The sequence below is a fragment of the Patiria miniata genome, unplaced genomic scaffold, assembly GCF_015706575.1.
Source record: "Patiria miniata isolate m_02_andy unplaced genomic scaffold, ASM1570657v1 HiC_scaffold_24, whole genome shotgun sequence".
In the NCBI taxonomy this organism is placed as follows: Eukaryota; Metazoa; Echinodermata; class Asteroidea; order Valvatida; family Asterinidae; genus Patiria; species Patiria miniata.
In genome coordinates this window covers 2,428,134-2,446,430 of record NW_024037063.1, presented here as the reverse complement: position 1 = coordinate 2,446,430, position 18,297 = coordinate 2,428,134, and the positions used below count along the sequence as shown (strand labels likewise).

The 18,297-nt window shown below is 40.5% G+C and overlaps 2 protein-coding genes across 2 annotated transcripts; one reads left to right on the top strand and one right to left on the bottom strand.

Annotated features, from left to right (window-relative positions):
* Positions 1-42: 42 nt before the first annotated feature.
* LOC119732135 (chymotrypsin A-like) lies at positions 43-5,496 on the bottom strand. Its single transcript, XM_038205532.1, has 5 exons — positions 5,151-5,496; positions 4,700-4,787; positions 1,664-1,859; positions 823-1,091; positions 43-564 (listed from the first exon to the last, which is right to left on the bottom strand). The coding sequence occupies exons 1-5, from the start codon at positions 5,253-5,255 to the stop codon at positions 206-208; spliced, it is 1,017 nt and encodes a 338-aa protein (XP_038061460.1). The 5' UTR covers positions 5,256-5,496; the 3' UTR covers positions 43-205.
* Positions 4,717-17,421, top strand: LOC119732134 (chymotrypsin A-like). Its single transcript, XM_038205531.1, has 6 exons — positions 4,717-4,802; positions 12,317-13,131; positions 13,817-13,901; positions 14,073-14,280; positions 15,903-16,174; positions 16,277-17,421. Exons 2-6 carry the CDS (start codon positions 12,982-12,984, stop codon positions 16,648-16,650), a joined length of 1,089 nt encoding a protein of 362 aa, XP_038061459.1. The 5' UTR covers positions 4,717-4,802; positions 12,317-12,981; the 3' UTR covers positions 16,651-17,421.
* The last annotated feature ends 876 nt before the right edge of the window (positions 17,422-18,297 follow it).

Sequence of the window (18,297 nt, the reverse complement as noted above, 5' to 3'; positions counted from 1 at the left end):
AGTTAATACATAAATATTAATAAATAAGTTAATACATAAATATTAATAAATAAGTTAAACACTTCGGCCTGATTTGTTTAAAACAACTATGAATGTGATAAATATTCTTTCCTTAAAGGAACCATAAATAGCTACTGAATAATAAATAAGTTAACCCGAGTAAATGTCATCCTACAAAATGAGTATTTTAAAAAATACTTTTCAATCATCTTTTGGAAGGACAACTGTCCATCTCAATTCTACTCTGAATCCAGCTTCTGTACCGATCAACTCTCGTATATACCCCCGGCACAGCGTCGGTAGGCGAGGGGTTGCAGAACGTGTTATCCCCCCACGAAGTCACCCCGAAAAGTTTCCACACTCCACCCCTCTGGCAAATCAACGGCCCACCGCTGTCCCCCTTGCAGGTGTCTGCTCGCCGATCCCCTTCCAGGTAGCCCGCGCAGATCATCTTTTTGGAGATGTAACTGCCGTAGGCTTGCTTGCACTGGTCGTTGCTCAAGATCGGGACTTGGGCTTCGTTCAACACTTCAGGCCTCTTGCCGACTAAAAGGTCGTTGAAATCTGCAGAGAACGGGGAAAAAAGTGAGAAAATGCTTACATTTTGCTTTACTCGACACTTTGACTTGTTTGGACCGTCTTGAAAGAACTTTTCAAAAAGGTGAAGAAAGAAAGAATATCACTGAGTATAATGGGTACAAAATACGAGCAGAGTGCGGGAGTCTACAAGTACCGCGGAATATCAAATAAGATTGGCCCTTTTTTCTCTCCTAATTTGAGAAAAAAAGTACGGGTATATGAAATTTCAAATTTTGCTCTTACTTGTGTAGCCCCACCCAGTGACGTAGCACGTATCTCCCGCTTTAAACTCATTCTTCTCTGGCATACAGGCGGGCATGACAAAGTCGTTAAGCATGACATCGTGGCCCGGAGCTGTCTTGAGTTTGACCACGGCGATGTCGTTGTTGTACGGGATTCCCTTGACGTATCGGCGGTGGATGTGGACGCAGTCGACCGGGAATTGCTGCTCTGTACCCTCCGGTCTCGACCGGTCGTGCTCGCCCAGGACTATGTTGATGTCATTCTGGTTCCTGTGACAGATAAAAATGGGTCTTTTTACTCAACTATTCAAAAATAATGAAGTCTTCAACGACTGTTTCCCGAACGCTCGATCTAAGACAGTGTTAGTCTCTTGTTTCCTTGAGAATATTTCTATTCCCCTTGGATGGGATGCAGTCCATCGCAAGTTAGGGCCGGTACCCATTTAAACTCCTTGATGAAGAGAGGCAAAAAGGAGTAAAATGGCTTGCCCAAGGACACAACACATCATATAGCTGGTACAGCAGGATTCGAACCCCGGACCTGCTGATCATGAGTCACAAACACTAATCGCTTATAAAAGTTGTATTTTATGTTCTCATAAAATACATAAAGTAAAGTTGCAAACCGATCGAGAGGTCAGATTAAATAACCTCTTACAACGTTTGGAAACATTTCTATCTTCCAACTTAGTGAGTTTTCGAATGTTTCTTGTTCCTCGATATGAAATGCTCGTAAGTATGTTTATTATCGGTTGTGATGATGAACTGAAATAGTAACTGACATAAATATAGAAAAGGGAGAATAAAGGGTAAAAAGGTCGAAGTATTTTCTCCAGTCTTACTTTCCATCGAAGCAGTGTGCCGCCGTGACGACGTGCTCTCGACCAATCAGCGTGCCTCCACAGAACGGCTGCTTGGACGTCGTATCGACCAGCGCGACCTGCCACGGCCAGCGATTGCTAGACTCTACTCCAGCCACCACACGGAAGACTGCTTGCTTCTGATACGTGGGTCGCATGCCACAAGTTGCCAGATTGCCTATCGGGGAAAAGGAAAATATCACATTAATACTTGATGACAGTCTACGGGATTTAACTTAACACTGTGATGATTCACGAAGGGACAAAGGGATATGACACCGCAGGCGTAACTTTATACCACTAATTTCAAGTTCAAGTTTACGAGGACACAACCCAAATCAGATTGCGGTCAGATCAAACGAAAAACACACAAAGCATTATGTAGGTGTAGTTTATAATAAACCTCAAAACAATTTTTCAATTTTAGTACAACATTTATAAATGTAACCATTTATGCAGTTGAAAAATATTGAATGGAATTCACAGAGATATGGTCGTACACACGGTAAGAGTATTATATCATCGTATTTAAGTAACCATAACCACTTTTACGTTGAGGACTCGGAATAACCGCCATGTTTAGTTTGGTTGGTGTGGTTTTATGAATACGGAAGTTGGAACCGCAGGAATATTGTGTGGTGGGTACTCGTGTGAACAAGTAATCTTTTATTCATATTTATCCTAGATTCATTAGGATACATTATTCGTGGATAAGTAATGTTAAACAGCGATTTCACAAGCTCTACTTAATCTGGTCAATGACTTCTTTGGGAACCTTTGGCCAATCTATTCGGCAAAATATATAATAATGGCAAACTGCGTGTATGCAATGTACAACATTTCTGGTTTTGATTTTTCTCCTTTTTCTAAACAAAATATGCCTATCATATTTTCAGCTGGGCAGCAATTTCAACCTTTGTACAACCATCCTTCATTCACTTTATTCATAACCTAAGGTGACGTTTGTTTCTCTGATTTCAACCAATGTAAATTGGCTCGACGTTTGCTGACGAAACCAAACCACATCATCAGTGTTAAAGTTCACTAGAGTCACACGTTTGAAAAGGCCCATATAAGAGTACTCTCGATTGCGGAAACTGTGTCATGTAATAGCCGTGGGAATACAAGTTCAAGTTCCGTGTTGGTTTAACATTGTATAATTCGGAAGCCTCGGCCCAAACCAGTTTCCTGTGGCCGTTTCCTGACCCGATGTGTTCGGGATTTTTTTCCTTCATAAAACAGTTCATATAGTTAACGAGGAAATAATAACAGAAGATGCCAATGTTTTTAGTGAACTGTTTTTCTGTTTGTAACCACAATTGTCAGGGATAAATTTGTGACCTCTGAAAGCACTTGGACACGAAAACAAGTATTTTTGAACTTGACTGCGAAGTTACTTTCGATATTGTTCGTGTGACCTCCCGACCTCTGTGTTCGTTTCTGATGTACATGTAATTTCCTTTCAAAGATCCACGTAGGCCCCTTTTTTGTTATAGGAATGTGGCTGAAGATGAGATATTTTTTAGGACAAAAGTTATCCACCACCCTTTACTGCCATAATACGCACCGAACGGAATGACACTCAATTTCATCATCAGCCTACAAGAGATTATACGTTTTTGTTGGTTTTCATCGAAACGGGGTCCTTCACCGTGCCTCGACCGTGACACGGCGCGGTCTTTTCACCCCTGTCCTCCCCCTGAGGCGCTCCGTGTGGGAGCCGATTCTCCCAGCTCGTTGGGTTTTCTTTTATTAGTCGATTTGAAAGGCGGGGAAGTAATTTAAATCCATCAGATAAATCCTACTTCTTGTGGAACGAATGACAATACTCTGACGTTGGCTATTATGCATGTACCGAGTAACAACAAGATTATGTGGAATTTATCATTTCTCGCGGAAAATTTTAGAAGAATATAAATTCCTTTTACAGCGAACAAAAATGTCATAATTTAAAATACACCCCACGTTCAGTGTGTCAATTCAATTCGATATCAATTTACACGCAACAAAACAGAAACGAAGAGCTATATCAAAATCACAAACCGAACAAAAATGTCGGTATACGCTTTCCTTTCAGATGTGTGCATGCATCATGATATCATTTTTTAACAAATTGAAATCTGGATTTTTTAAAGACAAAGTCTGTTTCCTGAACAAGGGAACCAAATATTTGAGAGGAAGTCATGAATGAGTTCCGTTAGTTTGAGACAGGATCATACTAAGTAGGCGGCATTTTGAATGTCACGCGACTGTATTTTGTTGCTGCCATACACTGTCATGATGGGGGTTGTAAACTGAGATAGAAGGCCCACTCGCGGTGTAACCATCACACGCACATTGTAACTTGTTGCTTGGATACGAAAGCCATCATGGCGGAAGTGTCCCTTTGATGTCGCCGACATAGGCGATTTCGACGGTCATTTTTATAAGATAACGCAATCAACGAGTGTTAAATCAATATTGATACATCAGGTTCGTGTAACGCAGTTTTTTTTTAATGTCTGTGGTTTGGCAGTTTGCCAGAATGCAGTTTTTAATTTACAAAATGGCCTCTGCTACAAGTCAAAATTAAAAAAAATGGGCCTAAAGGTTTCATTAAATCGGTGACTTATCAATTGTAATGTGAAATTTTATGTTTGCATATTATTTCTTGTTTCATTTTGCAAAGGATCGTAATCAATATAGGAACACCTGGACTTTGAATTCACGATGTATATTGTTAAACTAAACTATACCTATAATCGGCTGTACACAAAAACAGGCCCTATACCGTTTTGGTATATAAAGTAAGATATTTTGGGAGAAAGAAAAAAATGAACAGATCATCTGAATAAAATTTAGACTTTTTTATATTTTCGAATATAAATACTATACACCCTAATCTAAAAGATATTTGGAGATTTGCCCAATTATCTCCTTTGGAACTACTCGGAAGCCACAGTGTCAGACTCTTTTATTTTTTTGTATTATATCGTCTCAATTTGTCTTGAAATTTAGGAATTTTGGGATGTAACTTACTCGGTTGTTTGAGGCCAGCAAGTAGCGTGACTACACTAGACACAGCCTCATCTGTCTCGTCAACGTTCACCCGGCCAGGAGCTGATTTCTGGAGGAAAAAACAGTAAGTCAAACTTAAGTCTTACCATTAAACAAATGTCCTTAAAGTCACTGACCACCCAGAAAAAAAACACAACCCTAAGAAGATTATGTCGTACGCCCCTTTAACATCATACTTCGGTGACTGTTGTATCAACGTTTGTATGCTTGTACACTTGTTGTAGACATTTTTAGAACCATTCCCCCCTGTTTCTACCTAACCTCACTGAGTTACATTGTAAAATCTCAGAGGAAAAATACCGATAAGGAACAGTGTGAAATGATACAATGAATGAGAAGGGAGAGGTTAAGATCTCAGAATCGGGTGTCAGTTTAAAGTGCGGAACTTCATAAGAAAATCAGATAGTCTTACCTTAAGATCAAGTGCCCTTCCCTCCACCGCCGAACGGCACAATAATACCAAAACTAGAAGGGACATCACAGGCAAAAATCTTGCCCACGAGCTTATTGCGTTCATAGTTGTTATATTTTCTGGTGCAAAACTTTCAATGACTTGATCAAACTTTTGAGACTAATTTTAGCGCCTAAGTGGTTCAGAGCAACGGTAGCTTGCCAATAGTAAATTGACACAAGTGTATATTTTAAGGTGAACTACAAACTCCAAATATTGACTTGCTCGCTGGTCGGATTCCAGAGCAGTTGTGATGTTTCCTGGGTTGAAGCGGGCTGTATTTATACGTTATTGACCGAGTAACTTCCTGAATATTCATATCGCTTTTGGCGGGAAGCCCTGTAAACGACATAATATTATCAAAGGCAAGCCCCGATGCTGGGCCTTAAAATTCAAATTACGTCATATCTTAAAATAGCACAATTATGTATTTAAACAAAATGTCAAGTGCTTCGTATTACGAAACGAACAAATCACATGGAAAGTACTGTGTTTGCTATCAGGGGTCCCCTACGGCTGCTTCAGGACATATCCTGGAGCCTGATTGGTCGGAGTGCTTGGTCCCGAAGCCGGTCACTGTCCCGCGCCCTGTGATTGGTCGGAATTAATTTCATTTCGTGGTGCGCGGCGGGATGTCAAGAAGGGGGATATATATTATATTTCCTTTCCGGATGGTGGACGAGGGAAGGATATCCTTATTCAGGGTATCGTTGTGGTAAAGTTGGACACTAGAAGGAATGTGTTGTCTCCTTAAGAGTGGCAAGCTGATGAGTGACGCGGAGCAGTATTAGTCGGTTGAAGTTATTTATTGCTATTTTGTCAAGTCGTTGAAACATTGCGAGAAATGCATTGTAGGTTCGGTGAAACTTAGTGCATTTATCATCACGCATGTGCCAGTATTTTGTAACAAATTGTGACAAACATATAACTCTTGTAATGTTAACCCGGGCTTTGGTTTGATCTCCGCAGAATGTCGAAAAATTATAAGTATTTCGGTCAAACATGCTTATGGTTGTCGCAAATACTTTTGGTTTTTAATTTAATTTCTTATGTTTCTATATCTTCCTGTTTTGGTGTTGCCCCAAATATGGCTCTTGCCTCTGGACGTCATGTGACGTCACGTCCAGTTAAGGTCCTGATTATATTAATTAGGAACAGATAAGCCACAAATCCTCTAAAATCCGCGTGTGGTGACAGACATATATCCCGTGTATATGAATATGATATCAGTTGTCCCTCAAACACCGCTGAAACATTATTTGGGAAAACTTTGCTCATCACAATGAGAACGTGCACACTAATGTTTCGAGAAATGTTCCCTTGTTTTTTGGTGCCTGTGTCATTGTGCACGTACACAAGTCTGTATCATGGGGTTCAGGAAAAAACAAACGATGTCACAGTCACGATGAAAAACGATTTCCTTATTTCCTTATAACCGAGTCTGATTCGTATCGATAAATGCCTAAATTTCCTTGAAGCAAATACTGCAAATGTCATTAATGATGACAGCATATCTTTCATTGGGTATAACATTCAGTGTTTCTAATGTCAGCTTACATACACAAACAATTGGGTCTTATTTTTTTTTTAAGACCACAAGAAAAGAAAGAATTTATGTGAAAGACAATCTCTATATTTCAACCTATACCAATCCATGCAATTTTTTTTATTTCAATGAAAAATATGTTGATTTCACAGCCTATACCTTCATCACAGTTATGTCCAACTATCTCCAGGCCTTCAAGAATTCCTACTTTTTCCTAGATGTTATCTTTGTTTCTACTTTTCCTCTTTTCTTCTTGAAATTCCTTCTTTTTCCTACTTTTCCTACTTTTTGTCTTACAACTCCGAAAACTGAAATCTCATTGAATATATTCATAACAGTGCTATTACACACTGTCATGTGTAAATGACACAATAGGGGGCTTGGGCGCAGAAGTGCTGCAGCTGTACTTCCAATTTATTGGGAAGGATGCAGATAATTTTAGACATCAAAAAGAGGTACTTCCAAGAGCTTAGTTGAGGATGGAGCACAAGTGCTGTGGGTACAGAATATGCCAAATGAGGCTTATGATGCTGTGGACATGGGTGAGTATCAACGAAAACTACCCCTGAAAGCCCGCAAAAGTCCTTCTGTATCCTGACTTTGTCCCCCAGTGTCCTACTTTTGTCCTTTGCTGTAGTTTAAAATGTTGATACTCTTTTACTTTTTCACGTGGGTCTGCTCGAAAACCGTAACTCATTTATTTTCTGCATGCGCTTTTAATCTTGCGTCAGATACAATTATAATGCATTGCACTTGACATTCAGGGATCAACGACCTCACCTCCGCAAAAACACAAAGTCACCCAGGATATCAGAGAAGCTCTACATACTGAAAGTAGTTACGGCGAAAGCTTCGGAGTTACAAGGATGTTATGGTTTGGATAACGTGCAAGTATTCCCTTGAGCGATTGGACTTCATTCACATGAACATGAACGTGGTTTACCGTGGGGTTTGGACAAAACAAACCTACGTTTTTGTGGGTGTTGTGTTAATTGTATGTACATCTTGATTCATGTTATTGGGAAGGATGCAGATAATTTTAGACATCAAAAGGAGGTGCAGCAGTTTTCTCTGAAACCATCTTGCAGAGTTTAGTTTTGGGTGTTGCCCTCATCCGGTGTAACTTCATGGAACAGTGAATACTCGGTGATGTCCGGGGCTTGCTAGAAAAACAAATTCACAAGCTTACTCGGGTGGGACTCGAACCAACGACCTCCAACTGTAAACCTCATCTTGGAGAAGTTTATGGGTTATACATTCGGGGTTCCTGTTACATCTGACATCTGTGATTTTATGCATGTGATGCTCTCTTTAATGCAGTCGTCCTCCAAGAGTGATTATGAATGGTAAACTACCAATACCCAACATAAAATCATTTGAAGTCATTCTTAACGATACTTTAATGGCAAATTACAAAGTACCAAGTTAACATACAGGGACAGGAAAATGCCACACTTTGGACCCTTAATTTATACATGTAGAATTACCCTTATACTATTATAGTTTGTTTCCTAAGGGCGACATAAATGCTGGGTAAAGGTTGTCGAAGGCACTCGACTAAAAAAACGTTTTTCTCACAAAATAACTGCTTACACATGTAGTTAGTTTCAGCTGTGTGAATGGCCATTCACACGGAAGGCTGCAAAACTAGGTCAAGGGACTGTTCCACATGCATTTATGTTGGGACTGTGTAGGCACGTGTCACTGTGTGTGAAATTAATAGTCAACGAATATGACCGATATGTCAATGACATGCACTCGACATGAAATTGTGGTCGAGATGATGTTGGAGTTGGGCCCGTGGGAGACATGAATGTTGTCACGTTCATTCGTTGAGATGAGGGGTTTATAGCTATTCGAGTACTCGCCAGATGAACTAGAATGTGGTTGTTGAAATGTTTGGGTAACGTGGTTATGGTGGTCGAGAAAAAATAACAAAATTCTACCCGGAGGGTCGTTAACATCACATGTATAGTATATGCAACGTAACTGTAGCTTGAATGTTGAAGTGTGTATAAATTTTTTGTACATCGCAAGGGACATTGGTGAGGGGCTATGTAACGTAAAACTGCACTATCGCCAAGTACTTTTTAGCAATGTGATGAAAAACCCTCCACATCACTAAGAATTATTGGGAGAAACAAGTACTATTTGTCAAGATGGGGGGGGGGGGGGGCTTTAACAAGGATGAGTCCAAGCTTCTTATAATACAGTACAGTTTAGCCGGTTTTGAGCCATGCATATTATCACCATGCATGGTCATTTTCATGACCCGTACTTTCGGATGACCAGGATACCCAAACAGTCGGCTGACACTGACACAAAAAAAGTGCGACTTTGCGGTGACGGGAATGAAACTTTGCAATTTATGCAACAGTTTGTGTCCTTATATGGCCAAATTAGGCTACACTTACCAGGATCTGGGCACGGTGATTCAGCAGAACAAGTTGCGGATGAAATTTCACCAGTGGTAACCGAGGATTTGTTTTGCCTGTAAACAAAAACCCTAAAATTAAAACCCTAAAAAACCCTAAAAAGTGATTCCACAACTGCGTGAGAGTTGAGGTCATAGTAGTATGACTTGCAATTGAGGGGGGATTTTCAACAGCTTCTCTCGTGTGTACTGTGTATACCAAAACAATTTTAAAAAGTTTTCAACGTATGCGACATTGTCAAAATCCAAATGAGCCTTATTCTTGAACAGTAGGGGGCGATGCACCCCCAGCGCCATTTTGGGGTGCATGTACAAATAAACGTGTATCCACAGCTTTTGACGTCAGTTTACATGTTGCTACAATTTAAAAATAGCATTGGTACAAAGTCTTTAATTTTAGGATTTAAGTAAACGTTTGGAACTGCTTTAATGAACGGAACTTTCAATGTCGCCCTCATTGCCTCAGAATAGGACAGTTTAGGGGAAAAACAGCTTATCAATGTATGTATTACCAAAAGCTGTACCCCTAACGTACGCACCTGAACCCCGGCTTCTTTTTGGAGGTTCGTGTGCCTTGGACCTGTACTCTGTAATGTTTTTACAAAGCACTATGTAGGATGATGAAGTAAAAGCATCGCTTATAGTTATATATTGACACTAAGATTCGCTTGAAAATATAATTGGTACTATAGAACGTGAATCATCGAGATTTAATCGTCAGTTGTTAGAGTATATATAGGCCTATACGCTCTTGGCCTACGCGTCTGCTAAATCAACGTTCGTGGACTTGGGTCTGGTTCACTAGTAGGTTAGGCCGTTTCCTAGAGTACTCTTTCACCCATGACATATGTCTACATCGGAAATGATCCAAAACAACACAATGGAAAAAGGACAATTCATTGTTGGCAGTCTGTTGCCGTTCCTTAATTGTAGACCATAGTCACTTGCACGTGGTGGCAAAAGTTGGTCACTACGATAACAAAACATATCCAAGCTGAACCTGTCTGTCATGTGAGTTGGACAGGCTCACATTATGCATGTGAGTCCTCGGTTGCATGAGAAAAATGCACAACAATCAACAGTAAACAGACAGGCCTAATTGAATTCTGCAGCGTGAGCTTTCACAAAGCCCCGTTAATAGGGGGTGGTAAATATTATACCAAGCCGTAAAAGTGCAAACCTAACCACCGTATGCCCAGATGCTTAAAACCCATATTGTCAATAATTTCTTCCCACGCTAGAAGCAAACACGGTATTGTCAGGCATTATACAACACAAAGTCACAAGAAATACCTGGCTAACCACAACCATCCTCATTGTTGAGTGCTGTCTATCTACAAAAAAAAACTTTGTGTCGCAGGTAGTATAAGTAAATGTTTGTGGAATTTCCGCCATTTTTCACGGGGAGCTATTTTTGTGCGCGCTAATCTGATTACAGTGGCAAAGTAGATGATTGCTGTTTGCGTTTTCAGACCTTTTCGTGTTCAAATTTCAAAAGATTTGGAACTAGTCCAGGTGTGCGTACCTTTTCCAGGAACTGGAATAAACAGATTTTTTTTTTGGGGGGGGGGGGTGAAAAGAGGAGAATATTTTGAGTTCGCAAAACTGCTGTAATTGGTTCTTTTTCAGGGGGACAATGATTATAGCCCACAGGTGGACAGGTGTACAGGTGTACAGGCTAATTGATTGGGTTCAATCCTGTAACTGTTGTCCAGCAGTTTTATTGAGGATGGACGGTAACGCCTTTTGATGTTGTCAAGAAAAGATGACGCTAGATCCGGCACCTCGGTCACACCCGACATAAAAATAAAACAGAAGAGAAATTCTTGAAGTAATTTTCCAATTATTTTTTTGTTCGATTCCAGGCATCTTGTAGTCATCTAGATTCGAGGTCGAGTTTACGAGCGAGCATTTCCTTGAAGGAATAAATGAAGAAAACGGGCTGTGAACAAAATGATTGGTATGTTTTCAGGGACGAGCGAAGGGAGGCAAATTTGATGGTCAGAAATGTGTAGAAGTAAACATCCTTATTGGAGGGTTACACCCCATTTTCTTTAAATGAAAACACGCCGTTTATGGAATGTTAGCGAGAAGTCCGGAGACTTCAATTTGTGGCGCATATTATTTTACCGCACGACCTTTCTCGGTATAGGCCTACAGCTGTGTCTTAACGGCAGTCCCATTGGCCCGTACTTGGCGAACATCAGCTACGTTATGAAATGGTCCTGATGCAGTTCGATGCCTTTATTTCTCGAAATTATAAACTTTGGAAGTGTTGAAAGAAATTCATGTCGAACTGAACACGAACTAAGCAATTATTTTTCAACTGAAGCACGCACAGCTTACATGCGACTGTCAGTAGTAACATAATAATCTGTAATTTTCCAATAATACGTGGCGATCGGGTTCAAAAGTTCCCCCGTTTATTTTCGTCACAGCACACACACACACAACCCCCGATTGTTGACTGTCGCTTTTGTTGAAGGTGTGAACTTTGACTGAACTATATGCGCTTATTATCCCATAGAACTTGTACCTGGCCCATTCTAAAAAAGAAAAACGATAATAATACAAGTCGAAGAGGCAGACCTTTTCTTGTTTGTAAAAATGATTGGAATGTGGCGAGGGGGCGATTAGGTAAATGACTTTGGCGATAAAGGGGACGATTTTGTTTTGATGCTGAGATTGAACAAACATGATTTTGACTTCCATATTTCGACATCAAAACAACTCGGGCAGCATCAGTCGAAAAATACGCACAAAAGCAGGAAAGAGGCGGGTTTAACCGTATAAAACAGGGAATTTTTTTAAATAAAAAAATGAATCATGCAAAATTTCCCCCAATGCGCGGACAGGGAAGTGAAAGCAATAAAATGATGTCATGTTGAAATTACAGACATTATTATAACATGAAGTCACACAATTTTCACAAATGTTGGCATATACATTGTATCTGAAAACAGTGGTCTTACCATACGGAAAGTATATAGTGTGCTATACGGTATGGACCCCCGCGGCGTATATCTATTGGGAGAGTAATTTCAGACATTTATCACGAAAGGTCTTTAAGAAGTTGGCCATGAAGTGCGATTCCCAATCCTCTACTCTCAGTGACTGTATCAAATTATTGTGACACGGTCTTTACAGAAACCAAGGATAGACTGAGCATTAGCGGTTAACATTACCCTAATGACTTCTGGTGGCAGAGATTAACGTGTTCAACACAACAGAAGGAATGATCCAACAGCTTAGTGCCGAACGGGTTTTAAATTTCAAACTCCGCAGATATGAATATTTAAACAGTCACTGACCTAATCCGAGAATTGCCCGTGTCTGGTGTTGGGGAGTATAAAACCCTTTTGTCAACCTCTGGAACGACAGAAGGAAATTGGAGTTCATAGCGGGAGCTTGTTATACGCGGTTCAGTGGACCGATATTACCCTCCATCAACACTACTTCAGGAGTATCAACTTCAACTGTTCTGAATACTGGGATCGTTGTGTATGAAAAAAGGCACGGTTTGGGAATGACTGCTAGGATGTTAAATGGATTGGAAGCAGTGTACAAAGCCACAAAGCAGACTTGGTACCCAGTGTGTCAATAGAGTTGGCTGGCAAAAAGGTTTGACCGTCTGTGTATGTTGTTCGCCGTCTACACAACAAAACTGGATTCTATTCGTATATTTCGAGAGTTTTTCAGCAAGCCAATAATCATACTGTCTCTGATTCGCATGAGCATCGTCAGTGAACCAACCTATCTGCAGTATCGTCGCATATTCTCGTGGATTCTCGAGGACCTCTCAGCTGTCTACGATGACATCTTCACGGGATGCGTTGCTCGCGTCAGCCATTCTTGTCTCTCTTGCAGTGTCGTGTCTCATCGGTGTACAAGGCCACGCGATCAAGATCAAGACCGCGAATATACCTCGTTTGGATGGAGCCCGAGGACCCAACGCAGATAAGGTGAGAAATCAAACAAGTAAAATCTTATAAATAGGTATCTCGCCAGTTTCTTTGTTTGGCTGACTATAATCACTAATGAGATGTAGATGGCATGTATATTAGGATAAGGGTTGACAATTGGGGGCGTAGCTTAGGCAGTTAGGGAGTACATGTTTGATGTTTGTCATTACTCATGAAGTGAAGATGATGTCGCATATAAATTAAATTGTCACGTGCTTCTTTTCACCGTGACGCTTATGCCACTACGCCTTGTAGCCTCCCATGATCTTCCCATTTTATACACTTCGTTACACAGTATTCACGGTTCCAACTTCTTTGTTAGCTTTTTAGCAGACACCAGTATTGTTGTACTCGTACTCGAGTACTACTCGAGTACCGTCTGAGACACCTGTTTGATTAATTGACTTTTTACGACTCCCGTACCCCTGTTTAATTTATTAAAGTTTGTGGATTTCTTTAAAGTGCAAAGGACGGAGGTCTATTAAAATGTAGGTTATCACTTCACTTAAAATGGGGCGCTGTGGTCACTCGAGCGTTGGTTTGTTTACTTTCTGCTTGTTTGTATTTCTTGCGAGTTTACAATTCTAAGAATTCATAAATAGTTTGCTCTCTAAGCAGACGCTGCCTGAATTTTTTTCCCCAATCAACTTGCATATTCTTTTCTATATTGGGGGATCATGTGCAGATTTTCATTGGCAGCACAAGAACAAAATCTGGAGATGGTGACGTCTTAAGTGAAGAAGAGGCACTATTTGCTGGTTCCAATACAGGTAAAGAAAATATCGTGTTACCATGGAAACCGTGCATAAGAAAAGTCAGTAAAGAGCATGTGAGAGTGATAATTAAGATTTGAAATATACATGTTTTGGGCGGAGCACTTTCAATCAATAGTTTATCCTTTTGAGCACTAATTCAATTTTATTATCACATTTCTTGTTAAGATGTGTGTGGCAAGCGACCCACCCATCCGCCTATTTCAATGTGGCCAAGGCGCAGTGCGGCCCGCGTGGTGGCTGGAATCGAGTCTAGCAATCGCTGGCCGTGGCAGGTCGCCCTGGTCAATAAGACGTCCAAGGAGGCGATCTGTGGAGGCACGCTGATCGGTAGGGATCACATCGTCACGGCTGCACACTGCTTCGACAACGAAGAGTAAGGTTCCATCATTAATCTCATTCATCCCTTCTGATTGTACATGTATCGTCAGATCATAACACGTACATCTTTGTTCTTTTTCAAGAGCCTAAAAACTGTCACCGAGAATTGCTGCCACTTTCATCATTAACGTAACATCATCTTAGAATTTTTCATCAACATCATTACCACAGTATAGTGTCTCGCCATCACCATCATCAATGTTGCCACAACAACATTAACACTACCTCTACTTTCCCTCAATTTTTTGCTGGTCGCGAGGGCCATCCTACATAGTCATCTTTGTACCTGACTCACTGATTGACTCATTGTTACTTGTGAATGTCACTTGTTAATAAGACTTGCTTAATTCTAACCCTAGGCCCTTTTTACCAAGAAACATCCTTAGTCCTCCAAAATTCGCCACAATGTTGCACAAATTACATGTAGGCAACAGTCGAACCCTGATAAGAAAAGTACTGCTGATACATCATCCTGCTTATAATAGCAAAATGTTAGGTCCCAAGTCTTTGTTTTTCTTTGTTTCAGTCTATTACTGTTAATACAAGGTACCTGTTATATACATAACAAGGTAAATTTGTTAAGTCCCAATAAGGACTTTGTCATGAAGGTGTTCCACTGTATGTTCAAATGAATTGATACCCACTGCCTCTATCCTTCAAAATCCTCCAACAGTCCTGCCTCTCAAAATGCATTCGGCCTCAATCCTCCAAAACCCTCCTCTTCTAGACACCATTCAGCCTCAATCCTCCAAGATCAACCAATACTGAATGTCCATGTGCCCTCAATCCTCCAAACTTGTATGTTGCATTCATCCTCGATCCTCCAAAACCGCCCGGAGGACTTTGGAGGATGAAGGTTGGCCCAAATATTTGGCTCAGATGACTCCCTAGACCCCTCAGACGAAATTGGTCTGAGATGAGTCCAGGGTTGCCTAGTCCTGCTTACCAATATCTGTCGTTGTCTCTTTCTGTTTTTCCGAATCTAAAATGTCATCTCCTTTTAATTTAAAACAACTTATTTTTAGCTTTGATTTAAATATCTTGAAAACTTTAAATGATCGTAAATTAAAGTGACTCTTATCGCCGATCTCCTTTAAAGGGAATATACATCATTTGCTTTTGCTGTAATTTTCAGAAATGGATGGAATTGGGGGGTTGGAAATATATAGCAAATATAGTTACACTGACCTTTTTGAGGTTTTGGGTTCGAAAACGCTATAAAAACCAAGAAAAACAATCATTTTCCTGTAGTCTGGTTCCCGGACTCCATATAAGAAGAAACAGAGCAGTTTACATACATTGGGGAATTGTAAGGTCAGGGAACCAGTCTAGCTGGCTCGTGCCCGTTCATAGGTTTGTAATCGATTGCAAACAAGTGCGATGGTCAATTGTGGCCAGTATTCGAAAAAAAGCCAGTTTTTTCCAACGCTGATCGGCCGATCAGCGTTGGAAATCGATACAAAAATACCACTTTTCTTGAAAATGACAGTATACCAGGTGCCATGATTTTACAGGATGCTTTACACTGTCATTCACTAACAGTCCAGCAAGGTATTTCAAAATGATTTGGTAGTTTTATTTTTTGATGTTTGCAAATGTTGTATTTTCCCTTTAAAGATGGCACGAGGACAACATCCTCGTGGTCCTTGGCGAGCACGACTGGTCGAGACCGGAGGGTACAGAGCAGCGATTCCCGGTCGACTGCATCCACATCCACCGGCAGTACGTCAAGGGAATCCCGTACACCAACGACATCGCCGTGGTCAAACTCAAGACAGCTCCGGGCCACGATGTCGTCATCAACGACTATGTGATGCCCGCCTGTATGCCAGAGAAGAATGAGTTTAAAGCGGGAGACATGTGCTTCGTCACGGGATGGGGCTACACAAGTAAGAGCAAATTTTATTACCGAATATTTGAAAAACTTGAAGACTAAATCGATGTTTTTTCTTTGATTGAATGATTGCCCAACTTTGTCTTTGAACTCTCAGATTTTTTGGACTTCACGTTAGGACGACGTCCAAACATCATCAACCAAGCCCGCCTCCCGATCCTCAGTCGTAAGGAATGCCGAGGAGCCTACGGCAGTTTCATCTCCAACAGAATGATCTGCGCGGGTTACCTGGAAGGAGAACGGCGAGCCGACACCTGCAAGGGGGACAGCGGTGGGCCGTTAGTTTGCCAGCAGGTGGACGGGAGCTGGAAGTTGGTCGGAGTTACTTCCTGGGGAGAGAACACCTTCTGTAACCCGTCGCCTCGGGACGCCGTCCCCGGTGTTTATACCAAGGTCGACAAGTACCGAAAGTGGATCGAGAAAACTGTCGACATCAAAAAGTGTCGGACTCGAAGAGCGCCAGTGCTGTAGATTAATGTTAATGTTAACGAGACTATCTTGTCATGATGACCACGGACGCAGAAGAGCGCCTTCTCGTGGTGTGTACATATACATGTATTTGTATGAGCTCAGTGTTTCCCGACTGGCTTAAACTGTTACCAGTCGCTCGGGAGGATTCCAATAGCTTTCAAAGCGTTTCTGATTGCTGCTACAACTTCTTAACTTATGGAAAAGCGTCTGTGATTAAGTCTAGACAATAATAGTAAAGCTAAACGATACATAAATGAGCACTGTCACGACACATTGAGCCATTTATTGTGTATATACTGAGGCTTGTTTATAGGTCCCGTGTATTTCTACCTCAGGAAATTGCATTATTCTCTAAACTGTAAAAACAACGCTGTACAAATCTAAAGCATTGTTGATATTTAAGCTATTTATTGATATATAAGCTATATGTATGAAACTGAAATTACTCTATATGATTATGTATATTATCTCCCTAAATATTTTTATACGTAGAATTCATTATTTATAATCATGCGCATTGCTGGCATTATGTAAATATTGTGAATACAGCCTATTATATCCCAACTTGTCAACATACCGATTTGTCATTTTTGCCTCCGTGGAAAGTTTCGTTTCGTGGGTTCGATCATCGACAAGTTTGAACGAAACAATTACAAACAACAAGCATACATGTATTTAAGAAAAAATACAAAAACTATGGGCTTCTTGAAATTTATCTATGCGAGGTTATTCTTATAGTGGAGTATAAATACACGAATTTATCAATTTGACGTAACAGAGATTGAACTCTCTGAGGTATTGACGTTAATCCTCGGAGAAAGTTGAGGAATTACATCTTTCAGTTAAGTCGACGCCGATCCCTTTCACTCATTCTTAACTCGTCTGAACCTCAAATCTCCCCCCTTTTCACGCACCGTACCACTCATACAATGGTCCGATTGATTTGCGGGAAACGAACACTGGAGTCTATTCTTGCAAAGTTTCCCCACCGAACAAGAGAACACAATGACGTAAAATAATTGTCAAACCACTAAAGACTACCCACCCTTTTAAGATGAGCGCAATTAAGTGTGCGTAATACAAAGTATCTCAAATTCCGGATACAACCGTCTACTTAATTCGGTAAAGTAGACCTAAGAAAAGCAAAACAATGAGACTTTGTTGGTTCGAAAAAAGAAACCATTTATTTTTGACTTAATGACAGAGTTGTAAAGAATGTTGAGTCACAATGCCACACTTAGATAGTGACAATGGGCTTCTTTTTCTTTCCTGTCCATTTTACAACTATAGAGGGCGCTGTTTTTATTTAGACACGTAGTTGCTTCCTCGTACTCTTCAACAAAATTGTTTCTGGTTTTTTTTTCAGAATGGATTTTCAATTTATATGGTATAAAAACCACGTTTATCCCCCTCCTTTGGTAGTTTGATACCCTCTGAGGAAACCTTTTTAATGCTGGTTCTTATCCACACATAAAATGATCCGCTTGAATTATTGTCAACTTCAAGCCGCAAATTATTCGAAATGTAAACGTGGGCGGATTTTCGTTCGATGTCTCATTCAAAAATGAATAACTTTGGTATAATATTTTTAAAAAAAACCCAGCAATTATAAAGATCATTGGGGGACCGGGGGGGGGGGATATTAAA

Bases quoted from the DNA above. Each gene is read 5' to 3' on its own strand.
- LOC119732135 (XM_038205532.1), bottom strand. From the start codon at position 5,255: ATGAACGCAATAAGCTCGTGGGCAAGATTTTTGCCTGTGATGTCCCTT. The intron at 4,788-5,150 runs GTAAGACTATCT...TTTTTCCTCCAG, and splicing joins GAAGGGCACTTGATCTTAAG to AAATCAGCTCCTGGCCGGGT. The intron at 565-822 runs GTAAGAGCAAAA...CGTTCTCTGCAG, and splicing joins CACTGGGTGGGGCTACACAA to ATTTCAACGACCTTTTAGTC.
- LOC119732134 (XM_038205531.1), top strand. From the start codon at position 12,982: ATGACATCTTCACGGGATGCGTTGCTCGCGTCAGCCATTCTTGTCTCT. The intron at 13,132-13,816 runs GTGAGAAATCAA...GATCATGTGCAG, and splicing joins GAGGACCCAACGCAGATAAG to ATTTTCATTGGCAGCACAAG. The intron at 16,175-16,276 runs GTAAGAGCAAAT...TTGAACTCTCAG, and splicing joins CACGGGATGGGGCTACACAA to ATTTTTTGGACTTCACGTTA.